Source organism: Notolabrus celidotus, chromosome 7 (assembly GCF_009762535.1).
Source record: "Notolabrus celidotus isolate fNotCel1 chromosome 7, fNotCel1.pri, whole genome shotgun sequence".
NCBI lineage: Eukaryota > Metazoa > Chordata > Actinopteri > Labriformes > Labridae > Notolabrus > Notolabrus celidotus.
The window spans coordinates 36798623-36816578 of record NC_048278.1 but is presented as its reverse complement, the minus strand read 5'-3'; the positions used below and the strand labels follow the sequence as shown (position 1 = coordinate 36816578).

Genomic DNA, 17956 nt, shown 5'->3' with positions numbered 1-17956 from the left:
GAAAAAAGAACGCTCATATCGTGATAAGGATGCAATTACTTGCACACATCACCTGATACCACAGCAGTTTTATCAAGTAATGATTGGCTGCTTTCTTGGTCAAGGAAGGGACTTTTTTGGTGCTTGGTTTTTGTATTTAAATGCACTTTTTGTGGTATTTTAAGCTATGACTTATGGCCTTTTTTTAGTGCATAGTGACCCTTTATGAGTCAGTGCCCTGGTTCAGCCATGCAGTCAGTAAAAGTCTGGATACACAGAGGCCAACATCCAAAATATGACAGTGAAGGTAACTCAGCAGTTGGAATAAGTCACCAGATTCCTGTATTTACTAATGTCTGCGTTTCTCCTCATTTCAATAAAAGAAGCAATCTCTCTCTCTCCGGCTCTCACCTCTCCGTCTCTCTCCTGTTTGCCACAACCTTTCAGCAATCAAATTAGCTGCACTCTCTTACCCCAGAAAATGTGCCAAAGGAATCAGCAGTCGGGCTGTAATTGCTACCAACTAATAACGTTAACCTTTCTGTGGCATATAAGCCGACTTTATTATCAGAAGAGCAGCGGGCGAGAGAGAGGACCAGGCGACAAGCTGCATCCTCTCACTTCCAGCGAGAGGCCAGACAGAGTGTGAAATGTCCACCTGTGTCACCTGACCTTCTTACACCAAATTATCACAGTGTGCTTCATAACAAGGCGGCTCTGAAGTTCAGGTCTGAGTCACGAGTCACAACACGCTGACGTTTAATATTTCAGACCTGCAGGCCTTTATTCTGTAATATCTCGTATTTTAATGTTTTATTTTGGAGGGGTTTGAAACACAGAAATCAACCTCAGATCTTTTTATACAGACCAAAATCTTCAGATAATGAAACTGTGAGATAATCAAATGATACGCCTGTTTCTGATTCCTTTTAAGGATTAAAAATGTCCAAAAATTAATACTTTTATTTGGGTTTTCTACCATTTCAGGCTGTTTTTAACCCTTTTGAAGCCATTTATTATGGTAAAGTTTTTTTTGTTTTTTTTTTAAGTTATATTTTTTTGGCCTTTTTGCCTTTATTGACAGGACAGCTGAAGAGAGACAAGAAATGAGGGGAGTGGAGAGTGGGGGATGACACACAGCCTGATTCTGATTCCCTTTAAGAGTTAAAAATGCCCCAAAATTAATATTTTTATTTGGGTTTTCTACCATTTCAGGCTGTTTTTAACCCTTTTGAAGCCATTTATTAAAGGTAAAGTTTTGTTTGTTTTTTTAAGTTATATTTTTTTGGCCTTTTTGTCTTTATTGACAGGACAGCTGAAGAGAGACAGGAAATGAGGGGAGTGGAGAGTGGGGGATGACACACAGCCTGATTCTGATTCCCTTTAAGATTTAAAAATGTCCAAAAATTAATCTTTTTATTTTGGTTTTTGGTCATTTCAAGCTGTTTTTGCCTCTTTTTAAGACTTTTATTAATTTAAAGATTTAAACATGACCTCATAGCTGCCTTTGAATTTAAGGATTTGGGACTTTTTGTCTCTTAAACATGTTGAAGTTTTAGACCAATGCTTGGACAAATTCAAAACAAAGATGCTTCTCAGAGTATTACACGTGAAATTAAAGGTTTTTTATGTTTTTTTAAGTTAGATTTTTTGGCATTTTTGCCTTTATTGATATGACATCTGAAGAGAGACAGGAAATGGGGCAGACCAAAATCTTGAGCCAATTAACCTTAAACTCAAACTGTGAGTCAATCAAATGATACGCCTGTTTTTGAGTCCCTTTAAGGATTAAAAATGTCCAAAAATGTATCTTTTCTTTTTGGTTTTCTGCAATTTCTGGCTGTTTTTGACACTTTTGAAGCCATTTATTGAGGTAAAAAATGTTTTTGTTTTTTTTTAAATATATTTTTTGGCCTTTTTGTCTTTATTGACAGGACAGCTGAAGAGAGACAGGAAATGAGGGGAGTGGAGAGTGGGGGAGGACACACAGCCTGATTCTAATTCCCTTTAAGGGTTGAAAATGTCCAAAAATTAATCTTTTTATTTTGGTTTTTGGTCATTTCAAGCTGTTTTTGCCTCTTTTTGAGACTTTTATTAAGGTAAAATTTTGCACATCACCTCTTAACGGTCTCTGGATTTAAGGATTTGGGACTTTTTTGTCTCATATGAAACGACAACATGTTTACATTTTAGAACAACGCTCGAACAAATTCAAAAGAAAGATGCTTCTCAGAGTTTTACAGGTGAATTTTTGCCTTTATTGATTAGACAGCTGAAGAAAGACAGGAAAGGGGGCACACCAAAATCTTGAGCCAATTGACCTTAAACTTAAACTGTGAGACAATCAAATGATACGCCTGTTCTTGAGTCCCTTTAAGGGTTAAAAATGTCAAAAAATGAATCTTTTCTTTTTGGTTTTCTGCCATTTCTGGCTGTTTTTAACCCTTTTGAAGCCATTTATTGAGGTAAAAATTGACAGGACAGCTGAAGAGAGACAGGAAATGGGGAGAGTGGAGAGTGGGGGAGGACACACAGCACATCTTACAGACTAAAATCTTCAGTCAATTGAACTTAAACTTAAACTGTGAGACAATCAAATGATACGCCTGCTTTTGAGTCCCTTTAAGAGTTAAAAATGTCTAAAAATGTATCTTTTCTTTTTGGTTTTCTGCCATTTCTGGCTGTTTTCAACCCTTTTGAAGCCGGTTTATTGAGGTAAAAATTGACAGGACATCTGAAGAGAGACAGGAAATGGGGCAGACCAAAATCTTAAGCCAATTAACCTTAAACTCAAACTGTGAGATAATCAAATGATACACCTGTTTTTGAGTCCCTTTAAGGATTAAAAATGTCCAAAAATTAATGTTTTCTTTTTGGTTTTTGGTCATTTCAAGCTGTTTTTGCCTCTTTTTGGAGACTTTTATTAATTTAAAGATTTAAACATGACCTCTTAACCTCTCTGAATTTAAGGATTTGGGACTTTTTTGTCTCTTATGAAACTAAACATGTTTAAGTTTTAGACCAATGCTTGGACAAATTCAAAACAAAGATGCTTCTCAGAGTTTTACAGGTGAATTTAAAGTTGTTTTTGTTTTTGTTTTTTAAGTTAGATTTTTTTAACATTTTTGCCTTTATTGATAGGACAGCTGAAGAGAGACAGGAAATGGGGCAGACCAAAATCTTGAGCCAATTGACCTTAAACTCAAACTGTGAGACAATCAAATGATATGCCTGTTTTTGATCCACTGTAAGGATTAAAAATGTCCAAAAATGTATCTTTTCTTTTTGGTTTTCTGCCATTTCTGGCTGTTTTTGACACTTTTGAAGCCATTTATTGAGGTAAAAAATGTTTTTGTTTTTTTTAAATATATTTTTTGGCCTTTTTGTCTTTATTGACAGGACAGCTGAAGAGAGACAGGAAATGGGGAGAGTGGAGAGTGGGGGAGGACACACAGCACATCTTACAGACCAAAATCTTGAGCCAATTGAACTTAAACTCAAACTGTGAGTCAATCAAATGATACGCCTGTTTCTGATTCCCTTTAAGGATTAAAAATGTCCAAAAATTAATCTTTTCTTTTTGGTTTTCTGCCATTTCTGGCTGTTTTTGACCCTTTTGAAGCCGTTTATTGAGGTAAAAAATGTTTTTGTTTTTTTTAAGATATATTTTTTGGCCCTTTTGTCTTTATTGACAGGACAGCTGAAGAGAGACAGGAAATGAGGGGAGTGGAGAGTGGGGGAGGACACACAGCCTGATTCTGATTCCCTTTAAGAGTTAAAAAAGCCCCAAAATTAATCTTTTTATTTTGGTTTTCTACCATTTCAGGCTGTTTTTGCCTCTTTTTGGAGACTTTTATTAAGGTAAAGATTTAAACATGACCTAATAGCTGCCTTTGAATTAAAGGATTTGGGACTTTTTTGTCTCTTATGAAACTAAACATGTTTAAGTTTTAGACCAATGCTTGGACAAATTCAACACAAAGATGCTCCTCAGAGTATTACAGGTGAAATTAAAGTTTTTTTATGTTTTTTTAAGTTAGATTTTTTGGCATTTTTGCCTTTATTGATTAGACAGCTGAAGAGAGACAGGAAATGGGGCAGACCAAAATCTTGAGCCAATTGACCTTAAATTTAAACTGTGAGACAATCAAATGATACGCCTGTTTTTGATTACCTTTAAGGGTTAAAAATACCCAAAAATTAATCTTTTCTTTTTGGTTTTCTGCCATTTCTGGCTGTTTTTGACACTTTTGAAGCCATTTATTGAGGTAAAAATGTTTTTGTTTTTTTTAAGATATATTTTTGGCCTTTTTGTCTTCATTGACAGGACAGCTGAAGAGAGACAGGAAATGGGGAGAGTGGAGAGTGGGGGAGGACACACAGCACATCTTACAGACTAAAATATTCAGACAATTGAACTTAAACTTAAACTGTGAGACAATCAAATGATACGCCTGTTTTTGAGTCCCTTTAAGAGTTAAAAATGTCCAAAAATTAATGTTTTTATTTTGGTTTTTGGTCATTTCAGGCTGTTTTTGCCTCTTTTTTGAGACTTTTATTAATTTAAAGATTTAAACATGACCTCATAGCTGACTTTGAATTTAAGGATTTGGGACTTTTTTGTGTTAGACCAATGTTTGGACAAACAAATTCAAAACAAAGATGCTCCTCAGAGTTTTACACATGAATTTTTAAAGTTTTTTTTTGTTTTTTTTAAGTTAGTTTTTTTTAGCATTTTTGCCTTTATTGATAGGACAGCTGAAGAGAGACAGGAAATGGGGCAGACCAAAATCTTGAGCCAATTAACCTTAAACTCAAACTGTGAGATAATCAAATGATACGCCTGTTTTTGATTTTTTTCAAGGGTCCAAAAATGAATCTTTAAAATTTGTTTTTGGCCAATTCTTTTTCTGAGCCGTTTCTGAAGGTAAAGCTTTAAACATGACCTAATAGCTGTCTTTGAATTTAAGGATTTGGGACTTTCTGTCTCTTATGAAACTAAACATGTGGAAGTTTTAGACCAATGCTGGGACAATTTCAAAACCAGGATGCTTCCAGTTTTAAGTGATATTTTTGGCCTTTTTGCCTTTATTGACAGGACTTCTGATGAGAGACAGGAAATGGGGGGAGTGGAGAGTAGGGGATGACACGCAGTAAATGGTCGACCGGCCGGGAGTCGAACCTACGACCTCTGCAACGAGGACTGTAGCCTCTGTACGTGGGGCACTTAGACCGCTTGGCCTTCAGCACCCCAAAACCAAACTGTGAGACAATAAAATGATACACCTGATTTTGATTCCCATTACGGATTATTTCAATGAATCTTTAAAATCTGGTTTTGGCTGTATCAGGCTGTTTTTGCCCCTTTCTGAAGTTTTAAACATGACTTCATAACTGTCCCTGAATTTAAGGATTGAGAACTAAACATGTTGAAGTTTTAGACCAACCTTTGTACAAATTCAAAACAAAGACCCTTCTCAGAGTTTTACACATGAATTTAAAGTTTGAAGAACTGTTTTTGGACTTCTGTTTTTCTCTGAATGATACACATCTGTCTCTATTTAACAAACTTCAAAGTCAGATTGCAAACATCCCTCATCGTCTGATATTGCAGTAAATTAAACTTTGCTTTTAGGCCGTTTCTCACAAAAAAGAAGGCGTGCATTTTACTGTTTTACTACACATTTGAAAGCCTTACTGAACAATGCATTGGGAGTAAAAAAGTTGCCCACAGCTTCCATAAGATGACTGTAAATAAAGCCCCTCTTCTTCACTTGTTGCCGTTTGCATCGATTCCAATCATTAATATAACACTTGAAGATCTGCCTCCCCTCGCTCCGATCTGGCTTTAGAAACGACACAGAGACCTCCGGTGTGAGCTGCACAGAAGTCATCCGGCCTCACTGTGGGAGTCTGCAGCCATGAAAACCAGCTGACGTCACTTCATCACAGCAGAGACGCTTCACACAACGTCACTCTCTCGAAAAAACAGACGAGCGAGCGAGAAACTGAGACGAGGAGAGGAGAGCTAAACGCCGTTCTAGTGATCGTCTGACCTGCTGGTGACTTCCTGTAATCAATCTGTGACTTATACAGTCTGTGAGATGTCAGAAAGGTGTGAAAAATGTTAAATGGAATTACCCTGGAGGCTAAAGTGATGTTAAAGGTGCTTCTTTTGTTGAACTAAATGATAAAAAGGCAACAAAACAGCACATTTGCACATTTAAGAAGCTCAAATCAGATGTTTATGTGACATTTTGCATTAAATTATATATTTTTTTTAAATAAAAAAATTAATAAATACAAAATAAATTAAAATGTAACATTTCAAAATACATAAAACAATAAAAATGACTGACACAATGCTCAAATTGCAAATATTCAGCTGTTTCTCTGCAGCTCTGAAGGCCCGAAGTGGATCAGACTAACTGCAGCTCTTCAGCCGGTCAGGATCAAAACCAGCGGTCCTCTCATGTTCCCGTTTCTCACAGCTTCGCGTCTGATCAGCCGTCGAGCAAATAAACACGTCAGACTTCAATGTGAGCGCTGATAACTGCTGCTGCACCCGGCCATAAAACTCACCACGCACTACAAACCAGAGAACAGCAACCAGCAGAGAGAGAGAGAGAGGGAGAGAGAGGGACACACACACACACACACACACACACACACAGAGCGGCTCAGCTCAGCTCGTTCAGAGAGCTAAAACAAGCTTGAATATCCAACTGTGAGTTCATTATTCTGCTTTGTGTGTTCGTCTCCCCGGAGGTATCATTGTGATAATACAACACGGATTCAAGGTGCAGCACAAGTGTGGGATACAGTGTGTTTAATACACTCATGGCTCCTCCATCCACTTCAGCTTCATTATAGAGACACTTCAGGGCAAACTTTTAAACCCACAAGCCCCCAAAATAACAGAGCCAACAACACATACTGAATTATGGCCAAATCAGTACGTACTGCTGGTATAGTAGGAGGTTTGAAAACAGCCACTATGTTTGCAACAATGGATGAAACGTGCAATTTTAGATGATTCTACATTTTGATTGTGTTTTGGAAGGCATATCTGGACACCCCTATCAGTGTCTGAGGGGTCGCTCTGCTTTAGGGACCGACATCAGACATCAGAGATACATCTGAGATTATTAAAGGGTTCATGCAGCGTCCAAATTCTGCTGCTTTAACTCCAACCCAGTGATCCACTAAATCAGGGGTTCCCAAACTTCTCAGCCCTCAGAGTGATTTAATGTGGCTAGGAAGAGGGAGCGCATTTCTCTAGTGTTAGCTTCTCTTCACTGGCTCCCAATAAAATGTAGAATAGAATTTAAAATCCTTCTTTAACCTACAAAGCCCTTAAAAATCAGACACCCTCGTATCTTAAAGAGCTCATAGCGCCCTGTTACCCCTCTAGAACTCTGCGCTCCCAACATGCAGGCTTGCTAGTTGTACCTAAAATCTCTAAAAGTAGTATGGGAGGTAGAGCCTTCAGTTATCAGGCCCCTCTCCTTTGGAATCATGTACCAGTCAGGGTCCGGGAGGCAGAAACCCTCTCCACTTTTAAGAGTAGGCTTCAAACTTTCCTTTTTGACAAAGCTTAGAGCTGGATCAGGCTTGGACCAGGTCTTAGTTATGCTGCTATAGGCTTAGACTGACACTCTAGGATCCTGTCTTTCCCTCTCTCTCCTCTCTCTGCCTGTCTCTCACTTTAACTCTTCCTGTCCCTTTAAAGTTACTAACCATAGACCTTCTCTTTATCCCCGTATTCCACACTATGTGACCAAATATAGTATGGGAGGTAGAGCCTTAAGTTATCAGGCCCCTCTCCTTTGGAATCATGTACCAGTCAGCGTCCGGGAGGCAGACACTCTCTCTACTTTTAAGAGTAGGCTTCAAACTTTCCTTTTTGATAAAGCTTATAGTTAGAGCTGGATCAGGCTTGGACCAGGTCTTAGTTATGCTGCTATAGGCTTAGACTGACACACTGGGATCCTGTCTTTCCCTCTCTCTCCTCTCTCTGCCTGTCTCTCACTTTAACTCTGCCTGTCCCATTAAAGTTACTAACCATAGACCTTTCTGGAGTCCCTGAGCTCCCTTGTCTCGTAGATTCCTCTGAGCTGCCGTAGACGTCCTCCTGCTGCGGACGATCTGGACTCCAGCGGCAACAGCTTCTACGACTCGTCTCATCACTATCACCTCTCTCTCTTACTCCCCTCTATCTGTCTTTCCAGACCCAACTCGGTCTCAGCAGATGTGTGTCTAACATGAGTCTGGTCCTGCTGGAGGTTTCTGCCTGTTAAAAGGAAGTTTTTCCTCTCCACTGTAACTAGCTAAATACTGCGATGTGCAATGCTCATGATGGATTAAGCTGGGGTCAGACTGAGTCTTACCCTGTCTTGGAGTTGAGACATAGAGTGGTCTAGACCTGCTCTGTTTGTAAAAGCGTCTTGAGATAACGTTTGTTGTGATTTGGCGCTATACAAATAAAGATTGATTTGCATGTGTCTGTGTTTCCTGTGCCGTTATGACTGAACCTGCTGCTACTGATGCTTTAGATAATTAACTGTTCACTAACCCTAAACTTAGGAGTCATCTTGCATAAATAAAGGCACATTACATTTTCTATTTTCAAGGTTTTATGTCAATTTAAGCGTCTATTTTTAGTGTAGATATTTTTTTTAAATGTACTTTTTCTAGATTGCTTAAGAAAAAAAAATTCTGGAAGACATCTCACGACCCCCCCAGGTGCAGGGGGCGTGTCCAGAACTTTTTGATCGGGGTGGCCGGTGCATTTACAAATAACTAACATTTATACCTTTATTCTGTCTTCACACCCTACTTTCATTAAAGTCTTAAACAGTTGTTCTATTCCTTTTTGACTTAAAAAATAAAACATGACAAAGTGGCAGAAATATTCTAAGCTTCATTCTTTAAGGACTTACAAAAGATGTGTTTTCAAAGTCTCATTGGAGGGCACTAATAAAGAAATCTACTGTCAGCCTTTGAACTCATCCAAAATTACAGGTTTGAACAGAAACCCCACCTCTGAAAAAGCAAAACAGCCAATCATAGTTTAGGACTTAGGGTTGGCCAATCCTCTGGACACACCACTGCCCAGGGGGTCCTGACCCACACTTTGGGAACCCCTGCACTAAATCCTCACAACAGCTCTAATTAGAGACCAAAGAGGGAGGAACAAACATGCAGAGACATCAGCATTCATGAAGTTAGGAATGAGGTTAAATGAGTAACCTCCAAAACACCAAAGTACAGTAAGGAGGGAAGGAGGAGGGGAGGCATTGTTTACATCCACTGCTTGTGATTCCGTACGGCTTCCTGCTCATCACACCATCCAAAGGTCAGAGATTACCAACCTTTTAATTCAACTCTTCATCCTCTCATTAGGAGGTCTGCTTTCTAAAAAGCCCCTCCGGCCGGGCCGGGGCCCGCGCTGGAATCAGGCCATGTGAGTTATTATAAAACGCTCGGATGGGTAAGTAGGTGACAGGTCAGCTAGCGCGCAACATCTGGACACACAAGTGCGTCCAAAAACCAACCCTGAACATCTCCACCATCTCCACCACCATGTCCGGCTTTGCTGCTGCTGCTGCTGCTGCTGAGCCAGGGGCGGAGCCAGGGGGTGGCCGAAGATTGATCTATGGTGGCCACGGCCACCATAGATCAATCTTCGGCCACACCCCCCACCACCACCATTTTTTTGTGGAACCTTTCTGTTCGTCCGCGCCCCCACAGGGACGCAATTCAACAGCGCACCTCTAACGAGTACTTCTCCACCAGAACAGATGGTGGCGCTAATACCTGTTCACCTGGGGTTCACCTCTCATTACACATGCACGGCTCACAATACCTGACGAGTGGAGGAGAGTAGGCTATGTTGCCCCCCCTGCCAGAGGTCGAAGGTGAGTTTGATTTACTATGTTTGAAATGTTTCTTTTCTTAATGTATGTTTAATTTTGTAAGCTGGGGTTGAAACAGATATGGCAAAGTTTGCTTAACAGTGTGAAAAATCCATGTTTCCCCCTGTGCTGTGCGTCTTTAAAGATGGCGTGATGACTTCCTGTGACAGGCTGAGTTCTTATCTGAGGGGCTCAGTGTTAGCTTGGTCTCTACCTGCAGCAGGTGAGCTTTATGAACCAGAAAGGAAACACAAAGGATGAGGAAACATGGAAAGAACAAAGAGAGAAAGAAAGGTAGAAAAAGAAAGAGAGACAGAAAGACAAAGGAAAAAGGGAAAGAAAGAAGAAAGAAAGAAAAAAAGAAAGAAAGAAAGAAAGAAAGAAAGAAAGAAAGAAAGAAAAAAAGAAAGAAAGAAAGAAAGAAAGAAATAAGGGAAGAAAGAAAGAAAGAAAGAAAGAAAGGAAGAAAGAAGGGAAGAAAGAAAGAAGGAAAGAAAGAAAGAAGGAAAGAAAGAAAGAAAGAAAGAAAGAAAGGAAGAAAGAAAGAAGGGAAGAAAGAAAGAAAGGAAAAAGAGAAAGAAAGAAATAAGAAAAAATGAAGAAATAAGAAAGAAGGAAAGAAAGAAAGAAAGAAAGAAAGGAAAAAGAGAAAGAAAGAAATAAGAAAAATAGAAGGAAAGAAAGAAGAAAGAAAGAAGGAAAGAAAGAAAGAAGGAAAGAAAGAAAGAAAGAAATAAGAAAAATAGAAAGAAAGAAAGAAGGAATTAAAGAAGGAATTAAAGAAAGAAAGAAAGAAAGAAAGGAAAAAGAGAAAGAAAGAAATAAGAAAAATAGAAGGAAAGAAGGAAAGAAAGAAGAAAGAAAGAAAGGAAAAAGAGAAAGAAAGAAAGAAGAAAAATAGAAGGAAAGAAAGAAAGAAAGAAAGAAAGAAGGGAAGAAAGAAAGAAAGAAAGAAAGAAAGAAAGAAAGAAAGAAAGAAAGAAAGAAAGTAAGAAAGAAAGAAAGAATGAAAGAAAGAAAGAAAGAAAGAAGTAAAGAAAGAAAGAAAGAAAGAACAAAAAAAGAAAGAAAGAAAGACGGGAGGAAAGGAAGAAGTAAGAAAAAAAGAAAGAAGAAAGAAAGAAAGAAAGAAAGAAAGAAAGAAAGAGAGACAGAAAGAAAGAAAGAAAGAAAGAAAGAAAGAAAGAAAGAAAGAAAGAAGACGGACATGTTGAATCCATGTTTCCCCCTGTGCTGTGCGTCTTTAAAGATGGCGTGATGACTTCCTGTGACAGGCTGAGTTCTTATCTGAGGGGCTCAGTGTTAGCTTGGTCTCTACCTGCAGCAGGTGTGCTTTATGAACCAGCTCTCCTCACCTCCATGCATCTGTCTCATCTTCATTGAGGATTATTACCCCCCGGTGTGCGTTAGTGACAAAGACACAACCGGGGGGACGTCTGTTTAATATTTGATGTTTGACGTTGTTGCCGCTCTCACTGTAAAAAGCTCTGCGTCTACAGCTTGATTTAATCCAGTTTGTTGAAACATCAGACACATTTAGTAAGTTTGGATCAACTCCTTCTTGAAAGATGCAGATGCATTTCAGAGCACCATGAACTGACTGACTGCCCAGAGCGCCTGTCACTGCAGGTGCATTCAGGGACCGTCGTAAATGTGCAATACAGGCCTTTCATGGTCACAGAGGTCACATCAAGAATGTGTTCTTTGGACATTTTAGCAAGGACAGGTTGAATTATTTAACTTATAATGTTTTGAGTTTCCTCCGACTGAAACTCCTCCCCTCTGACAGGCGCTACAGATCACTGTGCGCCAAAACAACCCGCCATAAGAACAGCTTCTTCCCCTCAGGCTGTCACTCTGATGAACACTAAACCATAACAGTGTCATACCTATTGGATCAATACTCTCTGTAAATATACATGTAGATATACAACAATTCTCCAAGCAGAATTACATATTTCTATTTATCTTATTATTTAACTACTATTTCTTTAAATGTAAAAACTACTACAGCACTGTCAGTACATTATTTTAGCCTGTACATATTAGTCATGCCTATTTGTTGTTGTTTTGTATTTATAGCTGATGTTATTGTTATTATATGTTTGCATTTCCTTGTACAAAGAGAGCACAGTTTACCTAAATCAAATTCCTTGTGTGTTCAAGCATACCTGGGCAATAAAGCTGATTCTGATTCCACAACTTGAAAGGGCTGAAAAGACTCAAATGTGACTGAAACTAACAGGCAGTGACTAAATCTAAAATAGCTGCCAAAATTAACACTGGTTTGTCTTTTTTAATATTAGTTTAGGAGTACATTAAAGAGCTTATTATGCAGATCTTCATGATGTGGAAGTCAAAGTGACAGTTCCTACATGGCAGTCCCTTCCTGTTTGTGAGTAAATGAGTGAGTGATTAAGAAACACCATTAAATCAGCCACCCCTGTGTGAGCAGTGGTCTCAGTCTGGACTCTGGCCACCCCCTTTTGAAAATTGTCTGGCCCCGCCACTGCTGCTGTTGAGGACCGACATACCCCGCGCGCGCACAGCCGATAAAAGCCAGATTAGGAGCCGGGCTAGGAGAGGCGCAGAGACCCGCAGAGGTTAGAGGAGATCAGAGGCGAAGAGTGGATGATAATCTTGCCATAACATCGAGATAGGTCAATGCAACCGGATTAAACAGAGCTAATGAAATACACCAGAAATAATGGAGGATTTGGAGGAAGAGGGGGAGGAGGGAGGAGGGAGGAGGGGGGTGTGGTTGGTGAGATGTATAGATGAGAAAAATCCAAAATAAAAGCAGACATGAAGTCAGGGTGAGCGCGAGGAGGGTGAAGTGTTTTTATCAGGAGGAGGGGAAGAATGACACGCGCTGGTTTTTATTAGTGCAGAGACTCAGGGATCACGTGGTGTCTCCAAATGTAATAATATATATGAAATGTGTTTGAATGCAAACTGCTCGGGACTCATTCCCACAGCAGAGTTTCCTCCAGATCCACAACAACAGCGCGTCAACAAGTCCCGAACCAGGTTTACAGGCGACCACGGAGGCTTTTCTATACCTCCCGACCCCCCCCCTCCCTTCTTCCTTCACCTCCCCCCCTAAAATACAAAATTATTTCCACTGACATTTCCCCCAATGCAGCAATGCGCGCGCCCAAAAGCCGATTTCCAGGGAAGTATAGGAGGAGGAGGAGGAGGAGGAGGAAGGGGAGGCATGTTTGGTAGATTGAGAGCGCGCACTGCCCTCCCCCCCTCCGCCAAAAACTCAATCCAGGGTGCGCGCACGCGGGCACGGGCCTGCCTATAGAACTGCATCTGATTGGCTGAAGCGCAGCTCCATCTGCCCACGTGACACTCCCCCTGCTTACAATAAATAAACAGCTCTGGAATAATGTATAAGAAAAAATCCAAAAGCGCACACACACTCTGAATACAAGAAAAGTCAGAAAGCACACAAGTCACACACACACACACACCCACACACACACATACACTCTGCAAGGTGGAAGACTTGGACACAAACCCGGCACGAGCGCACACAAACTTAGAGCAGGAGCTTTTTTGGAACACAGAAAAAAAATGACAGCTTCATGAGAGCCTATAGGTTTCCAGTGGACATTACAGCCGCGCGGCTCTCTGCGTCTTCAGCCAAACCAAACCACCACCAACCCCCCCAAAAACCCACTCTCAAACACCAGGACCGGCACGCTCCGGCCGGTCCGGACCACGGCACACACACGCGCACACACAATGCCAAGAGAGCTTACCTACACAGTGAATGAGTTTGTGCCTCCAAGAGTCAAGTTCCTGCCGAAAGCCGCGCCTCTCTATCGTGCATTGCTGCCTTTTGCACAGACTCGCCATTTTCTATCGGCCCCTCCCGTGGGCGCGCACATACTGCTGGGTGCTTCCCTGCGCGCACGTCACCCGTGCTTTTTTATTCTAGGGCTGGGTGGAGTGAGATATGAAGGGGACGGAGCTGCAGCATCCCCCTTTTCTATAGCGCTCTTTCGTCCCACCCACCAAAAGCGCCCCCTCCCTCCCCTCCCTCCCTTCCCTCCTCCCCCTTTCATCCCTCCCAGCATCTCTGCGCGAGGATGTGCTGTCATTGGAGGTTTAACGGGATGTTTGTCAGTTTTAATGTTGTGTATAGGGTGTACAGCACATGGCGCCTGTGCTCCAAATTCACCACGGCGCAAAGCTAAGTGTGTCAAAGGGCGCGAGGCGTGCCGAGGATTTAAAATGCGCATAAAGAAGCTGCATTGTTTCAATTATTGGATCTGTTACAGTGAGGCTCCGGGCCTTTACAAAGTGTAGGCTGCAGAATAACTGTGCACATGAAGTCATCTTAACAAAATACACTTTAAAGGTGACATATTCTCTTTTTCATCAACATATATTTTGGTCTAAGAGAGGGGTGTCCAAACTTTTTGCAAAGAGGGCCACATTTGATGTTGTCAGAATACCAGTGGCAGAGCCAGACAGTTTTGACTTAGGTGGCCAAACTGGGGCACTGACTGTTGAAGGGGTGGCCAGGCGTGGAAAACATCAGGGTCTTACCCCAAACCTAAGAGGGTTACTTCCATTGGTTACTTTTATTGGTTGACTGTTTTCTGATATGCTTTTTAAATGGAACCTTTAGCACTTTTATCATTTTAACATGTCTATTCATTTTACCATTTTTAGTGTTAGATTAGTTTTTAGGACATTTTTTGTATGTTTTGCACATTAAGTAGATTGTTCTGTCTGAAGTCTATCTTGTAATTTTGTATCGACCTAACATCTCACTGGCCAGTGGCGGAGCCAGGGGGTGACCAGGGGTGGCCATGGACACCCCTGAAAACTGATTGGCCACCCCAGTGGACACCCTGAAATTCTTAAACATGATTGGCCATTTGCCATTTCAGAGGTATTACTTATATTAACATCAGTTATTGTGTTGTTGTGTTTCAACAAGCTGCAGAAACAGTAGTTTCTTTGCATTTGAATATTATTTTTGTTGATGCTTTGATTTTGGACAATCATCTTCATTTTGAGTCCTTAAAGAGTTCAGTTCAGCAGATTTAAATGTTGACACTGTCGAGTTACATTTTTAATCTTAACATTAGAAATCTACACATTTGTAACATTTGTTAAATTATTCTATGAAAAGAAGTTAAAGTAGATGTGATTATTGGAGGTAACCCTACTAGGTTTGGGATAAGCCCCTAATGTTTTCCACGCCTGGCCACCCCTTAACAGGCAGTGCCCCAGTTTGGCCACCCAGGTCAAAACTGTCTGGCTCCGCCACTGTCACTGGCTGCAAAACAAGTTTACCTACGGGTACAAATAAAGTAACCTGAACCTGAACCTGAACCTGAACCAATAATCACATCTACTTTAACTTCTTTTATAAAAATATATTTTTTTTTGTAGGTTTCTAATATTAAGGTTAAAAATGTAACTCGACAGAATGTCAACATTTAAATCAGCTGAACTCTCTAAGGACTCAAAATGAAGAAAAATCTAAATCAAAGCATCAACAAAAATAATATTCAAATGCAAAGAAACTCCTGTCTCTGCAGCTTGTTGAAACACAACAACACAATAACTGATTTCAATATGAGTAATGCCTCTGACATGGAAAATAGCCAATCATGTTTAAGAATTTAAGGGTGGCCACAGGGGTGACCAGTTTTCAGAGGTGGCCATGGCCACCCCCTGGCTCCACCACTGCCTCAGGGCCACTGGCTCCTACTGAGAATTAGGAATCATACAAGTTATATATGAAGTATGTATTTAATAACAATTATTCAAAATGTTTTCTCAATAAAACAGAAACTAGGAAGTCCTCAGTTCCCCACAAGCCATGCAAACATTAGCAAATGTTATCTTCTTCTGGAGGAGAATGTTTTTCATTAGGGTCGGGTAATGTGGGAAAAACATTGTATCATTATTTTCCTATGGCAGGATCATGATCTGGCCCCCGGGCCGTACTTTGGACATGCCTGGTCTAAGAGGTCCCCAAAACATGTCTTTAAAGTTTATGCTCAAAAAAACACTTTGAAATCAGATTTTGGTCTGCCTGAAAAGTCCTCTTTTTCAGCCCTGCTCAGAACAGGCTGTTTTCTCTCTGACCACGCCCCCTCAGGAAGTGGGTGTGGCCTCGGCTGTCCAGCACGTTGATCTAATGTTTACATGTTGGCTGAATATACACGGCTGCTCAGAGATCACGTTACTTCAACCCTCTGAATCTGATCTAGAATCTGATCCTGATGGAGAGGCGCCTGTAGCAGGACCTTTCTGAACCATTGGTCACAGATTTTAAATGGACAGGCCCCAAACTAGTTAAGAGACCTTTTAACCCCCTATGTGCCAGGGCGGCCCCTCAGGTCTGTGGATGCAGCTCTGCTGGTTGTGCCAAGATCCCGCCTTAAAGTTGACATATTAGGCCCTTTTTCATCAACATATATTGGTCTAAGAGGTCCCCAAAACATGTCTTTAAAGTTTCTTGCTCAAAAAAAAACACTTTGAAATCAGATTCTGGTCTGCCTGTAAACCCCTCTTTTTCAGCCCTGCTCAGAACAGGCTGTTTTCTGTGTCTGTGCCTTTAAATGAGAATGAGCTCTCTGACCACGCCCCCTCAGGAAGTGGGTGTGGCCTCGGCTGTCCAGCACGTTGATCTAATGTTTACATGTTGGCTGCTCACAGACCCTCTTACTTCAACCCTCTGAATCTGATCCAGAATCTGATCCTGATGGAGAGGCACCTGCAGCAGGACCTTTCTGAACCATTGGTCACAGATTTAGTGTTTCTTGTTGTGTGTCTTGGTACACAGCTACTAACATGTAGCTATGTGGCTATGCTAACTAGCGCTAGCACTTTTCCATGAAAACTAAAAGTGTAGGCTGCAGAATAACTATGCACATTAAGTCATCTTAACAAAATAGACTTTAATAAAGAAGAAAAGCAAACAGTAGGAGAGCCTGCTGCCACTAAAAAATCCCCATAATGCTCCTGTGCAGCTCTTTCAGCCACATCACTAATATTCTTATTTAGCCAATTAAAGGATTAGGACAAGTTCTCTTTAATGGATTAGGCTGCCTTTCCTCACTGAGTGCTCTTAATTAAATAAATCAAAGCTCAACTTTTTGGCTGTCTCTGCATCTCAGAGCCGTGAAGGGTGTTTCCTCCCTCCCTCACTCTACCTCTACCTTTTCAGTGGTAGCTCCTAAATTGTGGAATGAGCTACCCACCCAAGTTAAAATGCCCCCCACCCTGGATACTTTTAAATCATGTCTTAAAACTCACTTTTACTCCCTGGCTTTTAATACAGCATGAGAGTTTATGTTGGTCTCTGTTTGTCTTTTAATGTACTGTATTTTAAATTTTACTATTATTTATTTCTACTCTTTGTATTTGTTGTGCAACACTTTGGGATCCTTGTTGTTTTTAAAATGTGCTATATAAATAAAATGGATTGGATTGGATTAAACCCTCCTGTTATGTTTGTTTCTCTGGAACAGCAATGATGTTCCTGGGTCAAATTGACCCGGGGCATATTCAATTATCAAAAAGTGTCAGAACCTCAAAAAATCCCAATACACATTTTTTTCTAATTTAACTCAATTCCTAACCATTAAAATCAATATTTAGTGCATTTGTGTTCTTTAATTCTCACAGATCATGGTTCAGTGAGGATAACTCACTCATTTTTCATTAAAATTCATGTTAAAACTTGTTTTAATGTACATTGGAAAGCCCTAAATATAAATACAATAGTTTTACATGACATAGATTTTTGTTTATTTTATTTTAAATGTTGATTTTTTTCTATTTTTATGAATTGATGTTGATAAATTAACAGGAGACTCCTCTTCTGTCACATGCTGCCCAGATTTTGATGCTGTGTTTAGCTGGTTTGGAAGGCATAAGATGGAAGGAACCTCTGAATAACACTAACCTTTCATCCACTGTGACATTAGAAATGCAAAACAGAAAAATAAAAATTCAAAATGTAAAATTAAATAAACAAAAATCTATGTCATGTAAATCTATAGTATTTATATTTAGGGTGT

The 17956-nt window shown here is 40.2% G+C and overlaps 2 protein-coding genes across 2 annotated transcripts in view; both read left to right on the top strand.

The window, feature by feature from the left end:
• The window catches only part of hoga1 (4-hydroxy-2-oxoglutarate aldolase 1), a 117951-nt gene extending 108083 nt beyond the window's left edge, over positions 1–9868 (top strand). Inside the window, exons 6-7 of the mRNA XM_034687421.1 lie at positions 9385–9445; positions 9733–9868. Coding sequence (XP_034543312.1) covers positions 9385–9445; positions 9733–9868 — 197 coding nt within the window. The remainder of the gene's footprint in view (positions 1–9384; positions 9446–9732) is intronic.
• A 3-nt stretch (positions 9869–9871) lies between these two features.
• Positions 9872–17956, top strand: part of LOC117815612 (MORN repeat-containing protein 4-like) — a 33108-nt gene continuing 25023 nt past the window's right edge. The window contains exon 1 of the mRNA XM_034687420.1: positions 9872–9899. Within this exon, the coding sequence (XP_034543311.1) occupies positions 9872–9899 (28 nt within the window). The remainder of the gene's footprint in view (positions 9900–17956) is intronic.